Raw genomic sequence first — 19934 nt, forward strand, 5'->3', positions numbered from 1 at the left:
GTTTATATATGTATGCATATAGTACCAATATGTACACAAACTGTATATAAAGAGAGTAAAGTTCAGCAGCGGTTAAATCATCTGCAGAGTTCAAGGAATAATAGGTGGCCCAATTTTTTTCTGGATATTTAGGGAAGCTTGAAAAAAGGCTTTACAGTGTACCTTGTTAGAAACATGTGGTTGACAGAAAAAGAGGGGAAAAATAAGGGAAGAGAGAAAAAGAGGTAGCCAAATCAAACAGGGGACATTTGATAGGAGATATTAAATATTAACTCAAATTGACACAGTATACGCACACTATTCACACAACTCACAAAGTACCAGTTGAGTATAAGAATGGAGAATGGGAGCCAGGAAGGTGAGGGCATTTGTGGGGACGAATAGGAGAGAGGACAACCTGTGAAAGGGAGAGTCCCGAGACAAAACCACAAGAACCTTACCCTGGCCTCTCAACCACCAGCCCCCAAGATTTTTCGACTGCAGTTCAACATTCCTTTTAATTTAAAGAGATACACTGTTACAGGTACCTGCGAGAGAAGGTACAGGTTGAATGTGCACATGTCTGAGCCATCTTATACTCACATTTCATTCTATTCTAGAACAAAACTTGTACTCATGAGGGAGCCATAGCCTACATATGGAGACCCACGGGACCCAAGATGTAGAGTAGTTACAGGACAGAGAGGAGCAAGGAGCCAGAGAGGCAAAGAGACCACGGGACACCACACCTGTTAGAAAACTTGAGCTCACTTCCCCTCTGTCTCTCATGGCCATGATAATGTGATACTGGCAGGTGGAGGGGGGGGGGGGGACAGGACGGGACTGTTGGATGGCCTTTGAGAAATGGAACAGATTTGCAAAAATCATGTCAAGCAGCTAGTGTGGCATTGTGATGTGTGAAATGTAAACATTAAAAATGTTTTTTGGGGGGGAGGGACTGTCCCAGTCACTCGTCCTGCCTGTCACCACTCATTCCACCCCTGTATATGTGTATATGCCCCCATAGGGGAGAGTCAGACAAAGGGGTAAGTTGAGCCACCCTTGTTTCTAGGAAACCATACACAAAATGTATAATTTGACCAAATATTTAAGCAGAGATCATCATTCATTGAGTCAGTGAAGGAAGAAAAGTGGTAAGCAAGTTAGGTCCAAAAAAACAGATTTTCAACAAGTCAAATGAATATATTGTGTTAGAGGTATCATGATGTTTGTAATCTAAACCAAAGTAATTATTTTAAGATTGTTCTATACATCAGTTGGGGTCTCTTTAAGCTAGCATGAAAGTGCATCCTTGTAGCTGTGTGGGCTAATATAGTCCAAATGTTTGCCTTGAAGTAAGTTGAGCCAATGGCCATGGGGTAAGTTGAGAAAATTGAAATGTTTTCTTCCCAGGTGTAATGCAAGGCGTTATCGCTGGGATATGACGTAACAACAGGGCCTGGCCTATGTTAAAAGTGTTTTTTTTTTAAATGGTTTGTTAGGTGTTAAGACAGTGTTAAAAGATGCTTAAACGGAATATAAAAACCAAAAAGCGATTATGATTGAATTGTGTTTGGGAAATAAAGAGACACTGTTTTAAAAAGTAAGTTGCTTAACTTATCCCACTCTCCTGTGCGGTGTTTTTCTATGCCGGCTAAATGGTCTATGTCAATAGGCAATGATTTGATGTCCTGTTCATAACCTAGAATCTGCGATCAGTGCTCAATGGCCATACTGCAGCATCATTTGAGATATTCAAGTCCCTTATTATCAACGTCGTCTCAGATCAGGAACAAATAGCAATCTAGTTACAGCTACAGTGTGCTTGAAGGGAAACAGCATCCAACATGGGAGGAGGACACTAAAGCTCGTCATCTCTCACAGAGAGAGAGAGAGAAGAGCAAGAGACAACAGATAGCCAGAGAAGAAGAACATGAAGAAGACAAAGCAAGAGAGATAAAAAATAATATTGAAAGAGAGACCAGCACAAAAGAAGAGGGGGAAAATCCTAAGAGGGGGCAGGAAATAACAGAGTCTGTTGGAGAAGTTACTTACATCCACAATGAAGAAGTCCAGCCAACACCAGGCGTTGGTGAAGTATTTGACCCAACCATAGGCCACCCATTTGAGCACCATCTCCAGGATGAAGATATAGGTGAACACGCTGTCGGCGTACTCCAGGATAATCTTGATGGTCTTCCTCTTATTTATGTACACATCCTCAAAGGCCTGCGGGAGGGAACAGAACACCAGCATGTTAACACTGACGTGACTGGACGTCTTGTTTTAGGATTATGCCTCTGAGTTTTTCCTGACCATGTAAAAAACTCCTGACCCTTTCTATGGTTAAAGGTGTTTTAGCTGGTTTTGACGTTTGCTTTTCCTGTTGAAATATGAATTATCCTCAAATGACAGTGTTAAAGGTGCAATGGGGAACATGAGCAAATATCATCCTATCTCAGTCCTCCAAAAAGTGTTACATTATATAAAAAAGCCACAGTATTTTTTTCTCTACAGAAATGTTACTTACTTATTGAGTCTTTAATGTCTTGTGATTCAACTGTGCTAAAGTTGATACTGGCCTACGTTCATGGCAAATTTTGTGAATGTGAATTTAGAATTCTCTCTGATACAACAATGTATTGAATCTTCTCAGAATGTGTGGTGTTTACATAGAGCCCACAGCAGTGAAAGGAGGTAGGCTACTGTATGTGATGGAACAGGCTCTCTCTGTACTGTAGGGTTAATAGTCCCCTTAGACCCACTATCCTATAGGATATATCCCTCTGTCCATTCCTGAACACGTAAGTATTCTGAATCACCATTTGGCTACAGTCTCCCAGAAAGCTGCAACCTAAGCTGGATTCCTTCAGTTAAAAGGCTGGTGTATTACAGCACTTTATTGCCCATTAGCAACAGTCGCAGAATAAAGGAAAAGTAATGATCTCGCTAAGACTTACACTTCGCAAGAAGGGGGAATAAAATATTTCATTTAATTATTACATTTCAGTACATTCTGTCAGAACTGATATGGTTTCTGTAAGACAGTACGTAATGGTGTGGTATGAGGTGAACTGTGTGTGTGTGTGTGTGTGTGTCTGCATACCAACGCCCCGCTACTGAGCAGGATCATGAAGATGATGACGGTCTCAAACCAGTTGTGCTCCACGATCAGGTAACTTGTCTTCCTCAGGAACCACCAGTGCTTCCCCCAGCCATGGTCGATGGGCAAGTACAAAAACGTATACTTGGCAACACATTCTGGAAGAGGGCACACACGCACGCACGCACACACACACACACACACACACACACACACACACACACACACACACACACACACACACACACACACACACACACACACACACACACACACACACACACACACACACACACACACACACACACACACACATAAGTTTTGGGCATGTACACTTAATTAACTACACACGCACACAAGATGCCCTCATTATGACAGACTGGAGATGAGGACAGACACTCACAGACCCACACTTGGCATGGCTTAAACTGATATCAGTTCGCATACATTAAATGCTAAGTGCTATTGTGACCAGACTGAAGCCTGTGTCTGTAAGTTCTTAGTTACCATCTGTCCAGCAGGCGTCTGGGTCCAGGAACTCTTCCACAACCTCCACCACCACCACCTCCTCCACGTCAAGCTTGATGTCTATGGTGCTGCCCTCCGAAGAGCTGGTGTCATCAAGCTGAGACAGACAACAGGAGAGATATAGGAGAGGAGGAACCTCAAATTAAATTCCTAACATCACTGAACATTCTGTGGTTTTATGAGCTAGTATGTACAAAGATACTGCATAGTGGTACCCACTGACTACAAAAACATCCACTAGTCACCCGCTCACCCTTTCGGTGGATACAGTAGATCATAGGCATCATGATTTAAAGGCAACATAACCTAACCAGGAAAAACTCTGTCTTGCAGTTGTAGGTTAGATGTTAAATGTTGTCTGCATGTTTAACACATTCTCTTGCATTCCAACCATGGAGTTGTGGGTAACCTTGTCTATTTCACCCCGACATTAGTATTATTAGCAATATTAACTAGCTAACTAGTCGTTAACCTCGGGTGCTGATTGATTACATTAATAGGGCTGGTCACTGATAAATATGCAGTTGCAGATTTGACAGTGATGCATGATTTGTTGCTCTTTATGCAAATAGACTACAGCTTTAGATCCAGTGGTAAAGACATTTACTTGACGCACAGGACATAAACATGTGCCACTCAAGAGGGGAATTGATATGATAAACATGTTAGTTAAAGGGAGGTGGGGGAAGGATTGCCTTAACATATATGCCTGGGCTTTTAAATTCATGTCTAATTCATTGTAATGATGCTGGACTGTTGTGTCTGTGAGTTACAAACAACCACAATTACCAACGCATTATTTGATCTGATTACAGAGAAATGGTTATGAAGAGAGGATTCAACATATAGGCCTAAAATGTAAACGTATTGAGGCTGATCTCGACCAGCTTAGGTAGAAACATTTAAACAGACATACAGTATATGCCTGGTCTAGCCAACCTAATAAATCATCTCACAGCTGAACGATAACTTAAGGTGAACCAGGACACACAAGCATTCACGCACATACGCACACCCACAGAGCCAATCCAATTCACTGAAGAATGACGCTGCACTTTAGAATCCTGAATCTTCAGCAGGACTGTGCTCCTCTTTCTCACACACACTCTCTCTCCCCCCTTCTCTCTCTAACACAAACAGCCAGACAGATCCCTGATTGGCTGACAGGGGCTCTGTGTCCATCCAAGCGTTGCAGGGCTGGGCTGTCACTGGCTTAGCTGCAAGACAGCCTGCCGTGTGGTTGGTGGAGACAGGGAGCGAAGCAGACTGGGGATCTGGTACAGGTATTGGAGCTGCTGCATGCCTTCCCCCTGCAATCCAGGTCAAGGTGACCCAAGCATCAGAGCTCCCCAACATATCCACATACTGTACAAGTGAGGAGGACCTTTCCCACACGTTCACAGACACAAAGCCGTGTTCATCTGTCTGACTGTCAGTCTGCAGAGTCAGTGGTACTGCCATGTCTAAACAAATGTTCTGAAACGTCAGGTGATCCGACGTCTCCTGTGTTCACCCCTCTGTGTTCACCCCTTTGTGTTCACCCCTCTGTGTTCACCCCTTTGTGTTCACCCCTTTGTGTTCATGCTCTGTGTTCACCCCTTTGTGTTGCTCTGTGTTCACCGCTCTGTGTTCACCGCTCTGTGTTCACCGCTCTGTGTTCACCGCTCTGTGTTCTCTGTGTTCACCGCTCTGTGTTCACCGCTCTGTGTTCACCCCTTTGTGTTCACCGCTCTGTGTTCACCGCTCTGTGTTCACCGCTCTGTGTTCACCGCTCTGTGTTCACCGCTCTGTGTTCACCGCTCTGTGTTCACCGCTCTGTGTTCACCCCTTTGTGTTCACCGCTCTGTGTTCACCGCTCTGTGTTCACCGCTCTGTGTTCACCGCTCTGTGTTCACTGCTCTGTGTTCTCCGCTCTGTGTTCACTGCTCTGTGTTCACTGCTCTGTGTTCACTGCTCAGTCCAGTGTTGATGAGTGGATAAAAAGACACGCATAGCATATACACACACACACACACACACACACACACACACACACACACACACACACACACACACACACACACACACACACACACACACACACACACACACACACACACACACACACACACACACACACACACACACACACACACACACACACACACACACACACACACACTCTAAGCCATTACATCATCTACTACAGTACATTGACTGCAATCCCAAGAACCTCGGCATGTATTTGGCTACTCTGCAAAGCATCATGCTACATTTATAACTAGAAAAGGTACATTTCCTAAAGAAATTTTGAGCGATTGCATCAGCTATTTAACAGTAGTGGTCTTACTGAAGCAAGCACATTAATTAAAAGGAATATGCTGGATAGCAATAGTGGTTAGTAGAGGGAGCAAGCATACTAATGAGCTTGAGGCATGAGGTTTTGCTATAACGAATAAATATTTGCTGGGATTCATTTGTTTTCTGAAGTTTAACTTTTTCTAGGAAGATGCGCAAGTGAAAGTAAGCACTTTGTTGACACACTTAGCTAAATCCTATTTAGTCACAAAGTCAGTCTTTCTCATCATTGGCTTATTGTAGCTTGTATTAGCTAACATAAACGTAGCTATACATTACCGTCAAAGTCAGTCATAGAAATAGAATTCCTAGAATGGACATCCCTATTCAAGTCAATGGGTCAGTGATGGTAGACCGACGGCCATTTTGAGTGTGCCCATGATCAAAAAATAAAGCTGGAAGTACAGCATTCAATTTGTGCTTTATTCACAGTCAAAACAATTGACATTACAAAGCCACATCATCATTTGAATGAACATTCCATGTTAACGTAGTAATTCAGCATACCATGTCAGCCATATTGAGTGTACCCATGAGGGGGGAGTCAAAATGCCATGGTCCAGGGGGCTATTCCACGTCTAGGAATACTATTTCTATGATCACAGTCTCATCATTGGCTTATTGTAGCTTGCATTTGCTAACAAAACATATACATTACCTCCTTCTGCTCATCAGGAGAGTTGGTGGCGGATAAAGGCAAACACATTAGCCACGGTTCAACTTGTGAAAGACTGCGATTACTAAAATAGCTGTATATTTTGGATGGTTTAAGCTATTACTGTTCTGATTTCTGATTTGAGTTACAGATTTGTTTGAATTTGTTTCAGTAGCTAGCTATCTAGGTTTGAAAAATACATTCTGTTGGTTTAGCTATGAAACATGTTAAGTTGGGTGAGGTTTAGCTAAATCAAAGAGGGTCTATACAGAAAGAAGCCTTTCTAACGGCCATTCAAATACAAACCCCTGATCACGCTAGCTAGCAGTGTTATGGCCACCAAGCTAGCTACGAAGAAACACCTGATCACCTCAAGTTAACGAGCTGCACCTGTGTAGTATAGCACTCCTTGTAATAAAGTTGTTTTTAAGAAATATGAATGCGTGTCAGTTTGTCACTTTTGCAGTTATGTGGTGATGACATATTCAGCTACTCGAAGCTAGCTAATTTATTTACATTCTGTGAAAACTTACAAGTAACTCCTAAGAAGTCAGAAGTATGAGCGATCTTAGAGGAGTGGATGCTAACACATCACTCCAATTCACAGAGAATGATGAAACCACTTTATTTGATAAAGTCACAACTTATCCTAAATCTCTAACAGAACTTCGTCAAAGCTTCCACCCAACCAAGCACCCAAAACACCCCTCCCCCTTTCCCGATGAATCACCTTCATCACCCACCCACCTCCCCCATATATAACCCTATGCCCCCACCCAAAAGTATATGTTTCTAGATTTAAATAACATACAAAGAATATATCACCCCCATCACTCCATACTTACGTCTTTGCTGTTCTCCGCGTCTGACTCGCTGCTGAAGTCCTCAGTGTTGAGGTTATCGAAGTCTGACTCCCCGACCGCAATGGGAACGCACACGGTTAGGTTGGGATTGTGGATGAAGGACATGTGGTCCTCGTCGATCATGTACTTGCCCACGCTGCTGCCGATGCCGCTGGTAGTGCCGTTGATGTAGTCCAACTCACGGTTGATGTCTATGCCCTTCTGGTTTGCAATGCAGTTAAGCTTCTCGTCAAACTCATCAAGAGGCTTCTGTTCGTCCTCTGCTTCTTCCTCCTCCTCGCAATCAGAAATATATTTAAAAATCAGTCAAGACAAAACTACTGGCATTCAACTACATTGGGACAGGGGTTTGTCTTGGTGTAAAAACAACCCAGAAATAATTCAACAATGACATCAGAGTGATGCCATACATAACAGAACATAGAGGACATGACATCACAGCGTACCTTCTTCATAACCTCGGCTACAAAGACCTTGGCCCAGGCAATCCCCGTCTTTATTCGACCGACAGCTATTTGCAAATTGTTCTGTTCTCCGTCATCGTCCGAGGGTGCCAGGTTGTCTGCGCTGAACGAGCTCAGCAACAAGGCAAGGAACAGGTTCAACACCTGGGGAGAGGGCCGTGCATATACAGAAGGTCTAAGCAGATGTGTCACTAACCGCTAACTTTCTGACATCAGGCTTTACCAGACCAAAATGCTAAGGCTCAAACCATATTTATTGGATGAGTTACATGTGGATGCAGAAACGCTACTTAGTTCAAATTCGCTAAGTAAAGAGAGGCCTGATCTTCAAAAAGTAGGGTATGCAAGAAACTGCTACTCAAATATGGATAATTCAAGGAAATGGCTATGAGGACAACTGATGTCCAAACCAATATTTCATTTCAGAATTGTATCAAATTAGGTTAGGGTCAGGGTTAAGGGTTTGCTTAATTAAGTTTAGGGTTAAGGTAAGGGTCAATGTTATTTTTTTGCTTGTCGGTTTAACTGTGAACTGTGTCATTATAGTCTCTCCCATATTTCAAAGGTTGTTTTTCTTACCACCAAGTTGCCTATGACCATGACCATCAAGAAGACGATCATGCACATGTTCTGGCCGGCCACCTCCATGCAGTCCCACATGGACTCGATCCACTCCCCACACAGAACTCGAAACACCATGAGAAATGAGTGAAAGAAGTCGTTCATGTGCCAACGAGGAAGCTTACAGCTTATAGCGATCTTACAAACACAGTCCTTGTAGTTCTTTCCAAACAGTTGCATGCCAACCACGGCGAAGATGAAGACGATAAGGGCCAGCACCAAGGTCAAGTTTCCCAGGGCTCCCACAGAAGAGTGAATGATTTTGATCAGCATGTTGAGTGTGGGCCACGACTTGGCCAGCTTGAACACTCTCAGCTAGACAAGAGACAGAGGGGGAGGGGAGGGGAGACAGAATTGAATGAGCGGGGGTTACATTTCAATAAATGTTGATCATATTCTATGAGTATTTGGGAATTAGTCATGTCAAGCTAACTCTGCTGCAGAGTGAACCCTTTCCCCCACCTGCTGTGAATTTTCTGAACATCAGGGCCATAGGGTTATCAATACGGTCCCTCATTCCAATCCACACCTTTTCTTACTCACCAATCGGAATGACCTGAGCACAGACAGACCCTCAATGTCAGCCAATACCAGCTCGACTAAACTGAGGGTCACAATGAAGCTGTCAAAACAATTCCAGCCCTCCTGGAAGTAGTAGTATGGATCCATGGCAGCCAGCTTGGCAAACATCTCACCAGCAAAGATACCAGTGAAAACCTGTGAGTGCAAAGAGAGAAAAAGGTTAACAGTCTGATCCTAGGGTCAAGCTGCCAGTGTAGGACACAAGGTTGGGGTCAACCCCACTTCAATTCAGGAGATTCATTGAAATTCAATTCAAGGATCGAAGGTGCAATTTACACTGTAAAGGGATTGCCATGAATTTGACAGGAACTTACAGGCAGCTAGTGGCAAGTAAGTACAGTAACCAATGACACAGCATTATTCTGTAAAAACAAAAAAAGTAAAATGTTATTGTAAATGTAATCAATTAAATTGATGAGAGATTGGGGTTTGTATTTTACTGAATTTTACTGTAATAGCATGCACTGTAAAAAGCCAATTTAACCAATGGCTTAATCAGCGTTATTATGCGAGTTGAGTAGACTTTAAAATGACGAGGATTTGAGCTTATGTGTAAGAATCAAATCAATGTTTATTGGTGGCATACACAGATTAGCAGGTGTTATAGCAGGTGCAGAGAAATTGTTATGTTACTAGCTCCTAAAAATGGAGTAAAACGTCAAACAATTCAAATGTAAGGAAAAAAAGGCAAAAAAGAGAAGAACTCAAGTACGTCGGGACGAATCTGATTAACAACCCAAATAGCACTGTAGCAGTAATCATTGAGTATAACGTCTCACGGGGTAGGCAGCATCATGTTGTCGGGGTGCTTTGCTTCAGGAGGGACTGGTGCACTTCACAAAATAGATGGCATCATGAGGAAAGAAAATTATGTGGATATATTGAAGCAACAACTCCAAGACATCAGTCAGGAAGTTAAAGCTTGGTCGCACATGGGTCTTCCATTTGGACAATGACCCCAAGCATACTTCCACAGTTGTGGCAAAATCGCTTAAGTACAACAAAGTCAAGGTATTGGAGTGGCCATCACAAAGACCTGACCTCAATCCCATAGAAAATGTGTGAGCAGAACTGAAAAGGCATGTGCGAGCACGGAGGCCTTCAAACCTGACTCAGTTACACCAGCTCTGTCAGGGGAAATGGGCCAAAATTCCCCCAACTTATTCTGGGAAGCTTGTGGAAGGCACCCGAAACGTTTGACCCAAGATAAACAATTTAAAGGCAATGCTACCAAATACTATTTGAGTGTATGTAATCTTCTGACCACTGGGGATGTGATGAAAGAAATAAAAGCTGAAATTAATAATTCTCTCTACTATTATTCTGACATTTCACATTCTTAAAATAAAGTAGTGATCCTAACTGACCTAACACAGGGAATGTTTTACTAGGATTAAATGTCAGGAATTGTGAAAAACTGAGTTTTTGGCTAAGGTGTATGTAAACTTCCGACTTCAACTGTATGTATAGGGCTGCAGGTAGCCTAGCTGTTAAAGTGCATTGGCCTAGTAACTGATGTACAATGACTGGTTAATTCATCTTATGTTACACAAACATAAATAACATACCCTTTTCTAAACTAATCAAATTTGTTGCACCTGTTACAGATATGGCTGTTTCAATTTATATGATTTAGGTAGTCTCAATAATCCAACCTCCCCTACACTGGCAGTCATTCTCAATGGTTGCAGATGATTAAAAGCTTGCTTCTCTTCATTAATGACATGCATGTGTACTGAAGATTTTCTGGGGTTGTGTCTCTCTCTCTACCCTCTTTTCTCACTATCTTTTTCTTTGGACCAGGAGACAGCAACAGTAACAGTGGTGTGACCACGGTTGGCGCTGCCTCCTTGGTCCAGCGGACTAAGCCGGTACCAGAAGGACTGGAGGAGAAGAGTAACAGTGGCTTGACCATGGTCCGACCTGACTCAACAGAACGACCTGGACCAGCTTCCCATAGAGCAGACAACGGACTGCAGGCCTTGAGTTAAGTAGAACACTGCCGAGGCGAGCCGTACTCCCTCTACACTTGGCCTGCAGTCCTACTCCCCTGCCTTTTTCTCCATCTGCTTTCCTCGGGCCACCACCGACCAAACCAAGACCAGCCAACCACCAACCACCCAGAGTAGTTCACCAGAAAGAGAGACCAGACCAGAGAACACCACCACATCCAGGGAGCGGAGGAAGGAACCCCTTAAAGATACCAACCTACGCCTTGAGCGAGCAGACCACAGGTGAGTGCCTCCATTGACCTCCAGGTCAGAGCCTTTGTGGTGTGTTTGCTCACTGAGGTTGTCCTTCCTCCGCCTGCAGGAATGTAGCAGACTCAGGACCAGACTAGACAACACCAAGACCAGAACCCGTCCCCTCCCACCCCCAACTGAAGATGACCGGAATGAAGCCAGGAGCGATGCATTGCTACATTGCGGTAAGGCTGACGCTAAAACCGAGGAAGGAGGCTGCCGAGGATGGAGCCACCAATCGCCAGGGAGCAGCAGGAACAGCAACAACAACCGCAAGACCAGACCAGGCCCACCTGGAATTCAGCTGGGCAGTTCTCCAGAGAGGTGTGGGCTTTGTGCAATCTGACCTAAACTGCCTGGCAAAGCCCCCAGGGCCACAAGAAGCCATTGTGTGTTAGTAAAAATAAAATAAAAATTAAGTTCACAGTAATTCCACTTTCAGACACAGTCCAATTCCATAACGAAAGCATCCAAGAGTACGACATAGAAGTTGGGTTACACCACTTCGCCACCCTCAAGTCAGCGGCTAGGAGGGTCCTAGACAAAGACAACGTCTGGACTGGGGCCATTGGTTCAGTTAAGACCGGAGTGGGCGGAGTCCAAAACCTCCCCTGTACCATCAAATTGGGGAACAACAGGGGCTCAGTCCACAGCACAGCCATAATCTGAGGAAACTGAAAAGGGGATCATCCCATCTCAGACTGTACTTCCACATGACCCTGTAACCTCTGCGGGAAAGAGGGACACTCCTTTAGAACCTTCCCCAATTCATACGCCGGCAGGGAAAAGGCCATCACCACCACCAACAACCCCCCATCACCAAGCAATAACGATGAAGACCCATATTCAGACAACCCCACAGACGTCCCAGAAATAGCCCTCATCCCACCACCCAGTCCGTTCAGGGGGCCGCGAGGCAGTCAGTGGGGAGGCATGCCAAGATCCATGGACAGCCAAGTGCCAGCCAACAACACCAACGACCCGCTGGAGGCCCTCATCAAACTCTGCAATGACATGACCAACCCCAGGTCCCCCCAATAACCAATTATCATGACTCTGACAATACCCTCAGAACAGAAAGACATACTTCAGACAGCTGTTCATGGTTGACTCCCCACTAGGGAATCCATCGATAAACGTCACAAGGTATGTACAGGGACCAAAGATCAAGAGCGAGCAGGCCAGAGAGGAGTGCCATCACTGATCTCTGGATCTTGGGCCTTCATGTGTGTCTGCTTGCTCCTCAGGTTGTCCTTCCTCCCCACTGCAGATCCAACCAGTCCCAGTTCCAGACCCAGCAACAGCGTCATATTTTCCACCATTTTCTTAAAATCTGAAGACGATGAGAAGCCACACCCATTTCCTGAAGATTTGCATTATGGGCCCTAAAGTACAGAAATAGTGTCCTCTGCATGTATACTTCATATTTTGGCAAATTTAGTACGATACCCAGAAACTTTTGGCATACTAACTATATCCATACTATGACCAATAAGCATACTATATACTCAATTCACGTCACAAATAGTACGGTTAGTGTGGGTAGTATGATTATTCGAACACAGCTCGAGTTGTGCGAAGAGCAGACCCTACTAAAACGGGAGTATCATTGAACATTGATTCTAGAAAATGAATGCTCAGTTTCTGTTGTGCGCAGCATTGTGGTACCAATGAGTGCAATGAGAATAAAATCGGCAACTCGTTCTCATTCTGAGAAATAATGAATTTCAACATCTGAACAAAGTGGACAGGATAGCATGCTGTTCAAACAGTTTGGAGACGGACAGAAGGGTGTGTTCATACCAATTCAACTTTTCTACCTTAGCTAGCAAATAGATCCAAGTTTCGCTAGACTTTAAATATAAAGATTAGTTGGCTACTCACTAGCAATGTGGGCTTGTGCTTGAACGATTATTGCGAGACCTGTGTTAAGTTTCTATAATGCCCGCTACACCCGGGGCTCCCAAGTGGTGCAGCAGTCTAAGGCACTGCATCTCAGTGCTAGAGGCGTCACTACAGACCTTGGTTTGATCCCAGGATGTGTCACAACCGGCCGTGATCAGGAGTCCCATAGGGCGGCGCACAATTGGCCCAGAGTCATCTGGGTTAGGGAAGGGTTTGGGCGGGGTAGGCCGTCATTGTAAATAAGAAGTTGTTCTTAACTGACTTGCCTAGTTAATAAATAAAGGTTCAATTTAAAAAATGGTTAGTGAATGTGCATTATGCATAGTTGTGGTTAAATTTGTAATCAAAAGGGCATTTTCATAGACAGACTTGAAAGGCAGATCAGTGATTATTGCAAAAAAGCATGTTAAACTATTTTGATAAAATAATTCAATTATTAGTAGGTCTTATGGTTGTAGAAGGCTTATATTTAGCATAGGTAGAATTTCACAAGCACTGAATTCATGACATTATTGCTGACGATTTGAAATGTTAATTATACACAAAGCTCATTTAGAGAAAATCTAGATATATATCATGAACCGCCCATAAGTCTGAAAATAATCGAGGTAAGATTTTTAGGCCATAGCGCCCAGCCCTAGTTCAGCTATATGCCCAATACTATTGCAGCTGGTTGCCTTACAATTGTACATTGTATCAATTTCATTGCTATTTTGTTGTGCAAACTCACAATCCTATTGCACTGGTTGCCTTACAACTAAGTTGAATCAACATTTTTTTTTTACAGTATGGGATTGGTGTAAGCAGGTTTGCTGCTAGGTAATTTGTTGTCTTTATAGCACCATACAGGTTCCATTTAGAACCTTATGAGCATGGTTCTTTATAGAACCTTCAAAAAATGGTTCTATATAGTACCAAAACGGGATCAGCTATGGTTACAAGCCTAAAAAAATTGTATTTGGTACTACAGATGTCAGATTTGACCAGTTTCATTGCAGAAGTAAAATAATATTGCAACAGGAGGATTTTTAAATTTTTTATGAAGTGATAATTTCTAACAGAAAATTAGGTTTGATAGGCTACAGTAGGCTATAGTTTAGGTGTGAAACCTAGTGAAAGAAAAATATCTGCGTGTTTTCAGTGAATTTATGCAGCGCAGGAAAATTATCTGCGACAACAGAGTGATCAAATTAAGATACTATATCTGTATATATATTTGTTTTAAATGATAAGTGTGTAGTATATTATAACATATCATTCTGATAGAAACCCCAAAATGTCTGCTCAAGATTTGTACCTGAGAGTTCTGATCTGTGCGTGCTATGCTGTGCTGCAGAACATGGAGGTTAAAATCATGGAGAACTTGTGATTTGTAGAAATTCCGCTTAAATGCAGAAATTTAAGAGCGAAATGCAAAACAGATCTTGCTTGCATGGCATTTTGTTTGATGTAGTGCTGATTAAAAATGTATTGGACTCTTAGTGCTGGTGGAGGTTGTCCTGGCAGGACAAGTTCATAGAGCAGTGCCCCACCCACCCACCCACCCACTACCAGTCAGGCAGGGAGGGTTGTATCATGCCATGTTTGTAGACCAATCGCCACTGTTGAGAGCACTCAATGATTCATCCTGCACCACCCCTGACACCATGCCAACATCTGTGACCTCAAATAAATACATTTTAAAAATTCTCATATCGCTGCTGACACCAGCCACAGAGACGGATAGACGATTGTAGAGGCCACAAGTCCGTATTAGCAAGGACAGCGCCATTGAGGACATTCACCATTTTGAAGTAGTCAACTGGGTGGGACTTCCAACTTCATTGGTTGATCCCTACTGATGACCCAGTTGGAGTCATGTTCAACCATGTCATCAGAAGGGATCAGCCGATCATGAAGTAGAACATTTTAATTTACCTTTATTTAACCAGGCAAGTCAGTTAAGAACAAATTCTTATTTTCTTTGACGGCCAAGGAACAGCGGGTTAACTGCCTGTTCAGAGGCAGAACGACAGATTTGTACCTTGTCAGCTCGGGGTTTGAACTTGCAACCTTCCAGTTACTAGTCCAACGCTCTAACCACTAGGCTACCCTGCGCGGCCCATGCACTCACAGAAGCCATAATTGGACGGATATAAGGTTGCAACCTCTATGACACATCTCACCCGACACCACACCAATTCCTATGACCTCACACGGACATGCCAGGGACTCTGGTACTGTACTGGGATATCTAAGAGCAAGTGGACACCACAGATACCCTCTCTAACCTCTCCTCACATTCACACACCAGCCTCGTACCTTACCTAACAGTATGCTCCACTTAAAGTACAGATCGATCAGGTTACGTTCAACTTTAATGTATCCCCCAACCAACCCTGCCATCCCCTGGATACACCCCTGTTCTGCCATGTTAGAACTGCTAAATCAGCAGGAAGAGATGGAGGAGAAAGGCGACAGGCAAACAAACAAGAAGAAAATGGGTCGAGAGAGAGAGAGGCAAAGTTGGGGGAGAGAAACGGAGATAGAGAGAGAGCCTGGGTGGTTAAAGAAGGGGAGCAAGCTGTTTGCTTTAAAATGGAGCTGAATGTTTTATGAATTCACATCGAAGGGCAGAGTGTAGTGCGTGTATGAAAGGACCTAAGTTAAACCAGCAAAGAAGTACTCTGAGAGACCTGTGCTACACGTCCATCATCACAGGATGGGCAGGGGAGTGTGAGACAGAGAGAGAGAGAGATACAGACACATGGGGGGAAAGATACAGCGACAGAAACATGTGGAGCAGAGGCAGAGAAATTGGATAATGGGATGTGAGAAACATTCCAATCACACGATGAGACAATCTTGTGGTACCCTACACACTAAACACTGTCCACTTGACTGTTCCTCACCAGATTTCCCACTGACAGCGTCTCCTCAAAGCGAGGGGTCATGGGGTAGTGTTCCATGGCCATGAAGAGGGTGTTGAGGACAATACAGATGGTGACAGCCAGATCCACAAAGGGGTCCATAACGATCAGGTTGAGCACATGCTTGATCTTCAACCAGATAGGAAAGCAGTCCCACACACAGAACATGTTGGCAAACTTATACCACCATGATGGGCACGCCCTCTGAGAATCCTCTAGCTCTGTAGAGGGAAAAGGGAGGGAGTGAAAAACCAGAGGGCAGGGGAAGAAAGGGGTAAACCGAGAGAAAGAGGGAGACAGAGGGAAAGGGAGAAAGTGGTAAAGAGTGAATGAGAGGAAAAGTGAGAGAGAGAGGAAGAGGGAGAGAGGAAGAGAGAAAAGAGAAGGAGAGAGCGCGAAAGAGAGGGAGATAGGAGGGGGGGGATTCACAAAAAAACATTGCTATAACCGCTCTACGTTGTCTTGTGGTCAGGTCAGTATAGTATAACTGGGAAGGGGTTGAAAGGTGATATTTTGGACGTGAGGACAAAGGCAGCCATACCCTCCACAAGTGGTGAAACCTTTCCAGGTCAAAAATGTTCCTTGAGGAACCCCTCTGAAAGTGTCTTTTGAGGAACCCCTTTGTAAAGGTTCAAAATGGAACCTTTTTGTGATGAAGAGGGTTCCATTTTCTACCATTTTAATAATATAATGTAGAGGTGGCAGCTTATCAGAAGAATGGGGAATGGCTTATTGGAGGTGTGGCTTTCAGATAGTTATTTTTGGCTTTCAGATAGTTATATTTGTATACTACAAATTTAAATGTTCTGTGAATATGTACACTACAGGTCAAAACCTACTAATTCAAGGGGTTTTCTTGATTTTTTACTATTTTCTACATTGTAAAATAATAGTGAAGACGTCAAAAATATGGAGGGGGGAAAGTGTTAAAAAGTGTTTAAAAAAGTGTTAAACAAATCGAAATATATTTTATATTTGAGATACTTCAAATAGCCACTCATTGCCTTGAGGACAGCTTTGCACACTCTTGCCATTCTCTCAACCAGATTAATGAGGTAGTCACCTGGAATGCATTTACCTTCACAGGTCTGCCTTCTTAAAAGTTAATTTGTAGAATTTCAAAGCTTCTTAATGCGTTTGAGCCAATCAGTTGTGTTGTGACAAGGGGGGGGGGGGAATACAGAAGACAGCCCTATTTGGTAAAATACAAAGTCCATATTACAGCAAGAACAGCTCAAATAAGCAAAGAGAAATTACAGTTCATCATTACTTTAAGACATGAAGGTCAGTCAGTCCGGAACATTTCAAGAACTTTGAAAGTTTCTTCAAGTGCAGTCGCAAAAACCATCAAGCGCTATGATGAAAATGGCCCTCATGAGGAACGCCACAGGAATGGAAGACCCAGAGTTACCTCGGCTGCAGAGGATAAGTTCAGAAATTGCAGCCCAAATAAATGTTTCACAGAGTTCAAGTAACAGACACATCTCAACATCAACTGTTTAGAGAAGATTATGTGAATCTGACCTTCATGGTCAAATTTCTGCAAAGAAACCACTACTAAAGAACACAAATAATAGGAAGAGAGTTGCTTGGGCCAAGAAACACGAGCAATGGAAATCTGTCCTTTCGTCTGGAGATCAAATTGTAGATTTTTGGTTCCAACCGCGGTGTCTTTGTGAGACGAGGTGTGGGTGAACGGATGATCTCTGCATGTGTATATCCCAGCGTAAAGCATGGCGGAGGAGGTGTTATGGTGTGGGTGTGATTTATTTCGAATTCAAGACACACTTAACCAGCATGGATACCACATCATTCTGCAGTGATACGCTATCAACATCTGGTTTGGGCTATCATTTGTTTTTCAACAGGTCATTGACCCAACACACCTACAGACTGTTAAAGGGCTATTTTACCAAGAAGGAGAGTGATGGAGTGCTGCATCAGATGACCTGGCCTCCACAATCCCCCAACTTCAACCAAATGTAGATGGTTTGGGATGAGTCGGACTGCAGAGTGAAGGAAAAGCCTTCAACAAGCGCTCAGCATATGTGGGAACTCCTTTAATACTGTTGGGAAAGCATTGCAGGTGAAGCTGGTTGAGAGAATGCCAAGAGTGTACAAAGCTGTCATCAAGTCAAAGGGTGGCTATTTGAAAAATCTGAAATATAAAATATATATCGATTTGTTTAACACTTTTTTTGGTTACTATGTGATTTCATATGTGTTATTTCATAGTTTTGATGTCTTCACTATTATTCTACAATGTAGAAAATAATACAAATAAAGAAAAACCCTTGAATGAGTAGGTGTTCTAAATTCTTTTGACCGGAAGTGTATGTATTTTACATATTCTTATATAATATTAACATTGTTGATTACATTAAGTTTCAGCTTGGGGTGGGGGTTTTGGACCAACTGGTGACATCACCATACGGTATAAGTTTGCTCTCCTCTCTGCCAATAACAGCTAGTTTTCAGATTACACATCCCTCCCACTAGGCACCTTTCGCAAACCACTCCCAGACAGACCTAGCAAAAATGTTTATTAAAAAAAACACAGTAAGATAGTTATTTGTTACCCAGAAAGGAATTATATATATATATACAGAAATTACATTTATTCTAACAGGTGGCCGAAAAAGATCTATCTGATAGCCACGACCCTACTAAGCCACACCTCCGGTCCAGGGTACCCAGTGTGTAAGAGAGTGTGTGAGTTCCGTACCCTCCAGTAGAGTGTGCGAGTGTGTGTGTGTGGCCACGCTCATCACACTGTTGGCGCGGTCCTTGTTGCGGCCAAGCTGGTCCACAGACACCATCAGGGAGCCTGAGTGTTTCTTCTTCCCCTCCACCTCTGTGGTCTGCGCTCAGGGAGAGGACACACACACACACACAAACACCCGTCAGAGGCCTTACATAAATACACATACCTTGAAACCAGTCCAATCACTATACCTTTGTGTCTGACACACACACAGAGAGAGACCAATATTTAATCCTATCCCACACACCAGACACGAAAACCCGATCCCATACAACAGACACTAAAAAGTGCCGCTAACCCCACCCCTTACAATATTATCCCATTCTAAGTAAACCGTCTTATCCCACCCAAAACATATAGCAGTCGTATCCCCTTCCCAAACCTGCATGCAAGAGCATGCATGTATCCAATAAGAAAAGAGAATTCAAGACAGCCACTGTACCATGCTACGTTTGGAGAGTAGGTAAAAAGGTAAAGCTTGGCTTGGATTGGACAGAAGTAATGGGAAGTCAAACTACCATGCTAGCTAGGATGAGGAAGAATGCTGTTGTTAGAAAAAGGTTACGTCTTTTTGTAGCTTGGGAAAGACAAAAGAGAGGTGGGGAAATGGTGGCAAAAGACAGACAGAATAAACTGGTTTTGAGGAAAGATTAAGAGATTAAGAGGGGAGAGAGTTTCTAGTAATGTTTGTTGTGGATGGGGCATGGCAACAGAGATATCGGTTTGCTAGATAGGTGCTACCAAGAGACACTGCGTACTTCTATGCAGGAGGCTTTGAAACGGGCTACTAGGCTAATAGAAAGGTTACTACAGTGTAATGGAAGCCAGGAATCTGTTGTTTTTCATTGGTGGAAGAGTGCGCCACTCAGAGCAGCTGAAGCAAAGGGGGCGCGGGGGAGGGGGAGAAAATAAAGACTAGAGAATGGAGTGTGTGTAATACGGCTGTGAGTGCTGAGCAAGTCTCGAGAAGGGAAAATCAAA

At 43.4% G+C, this 19934-nt stretch overlaps 1 protein-coding gene across 5 annotated transcripts in view; it reads right to left on the reverse strand.

Annotated features, from left to right (window-relative positions):
- LOC124031235 (sodium channel protein type 8 subunit alpha-like) overlaps positions 1–19934 on the reverse strand; it is a 167616-nt gene that overhangs the window by 14578 nt on the left and 133104 nt on the right. For 4 of the 5 annotated variants that reach the window (XM_046342269.1, XM_046342267.1, XM_046342271.1 and 1 more), the window contains 9 exons: positions 18915–19050; positions 16172–16410; positions 9094–9267; positions 8509–8865; positions 7912–8073; positions 7448–7741; positions 3590–3707; positions 3086–3240; positions 2035–2208 (listed from right to left, as the gene is read on the reverse strand). In XM_046342269.1, the coding sequence (XP_046198225.1) occupies positions 2035–2208; positions 3086–3240; positions 3590–3707; positions 7448–7741; positions 7912–8073; positions 8509–8865; positions 9094–9267; positions 16172–16410; positions 18915–19050 (1809 nt within the window). The remainder of the gene's footprint in view (positions 1–2034; positions 2209–3085; positions 3241–3589; positions 3708–7447; positions 7742–7911; positions 8074–8508; positions 8866–9093; positions 9268–16171; positions 16411–18914; positions 19051–19934) is intronic. The other variant, XM_046342268.1, reaches the window with a different exon arrangement.

The sequence above is a fragment of the Oncorhynchus gorbuscha genome, linkage group LG03 (genome assembly GCF_021184085.1).
Source record: "Oncorhynchus gorbuscha isolate QuinsamMale2020 ecotype Even-year linkage group LG03, OgorEven_v1.0, whole genome shotgun sequence".
Lineage (NCBI taxonomy): Eukaryota > Metazoa > Chordata > Actinopteri > Salmoniformes > Salmonidae > Oncorhynchus > Oncorhynchus gorbuscha.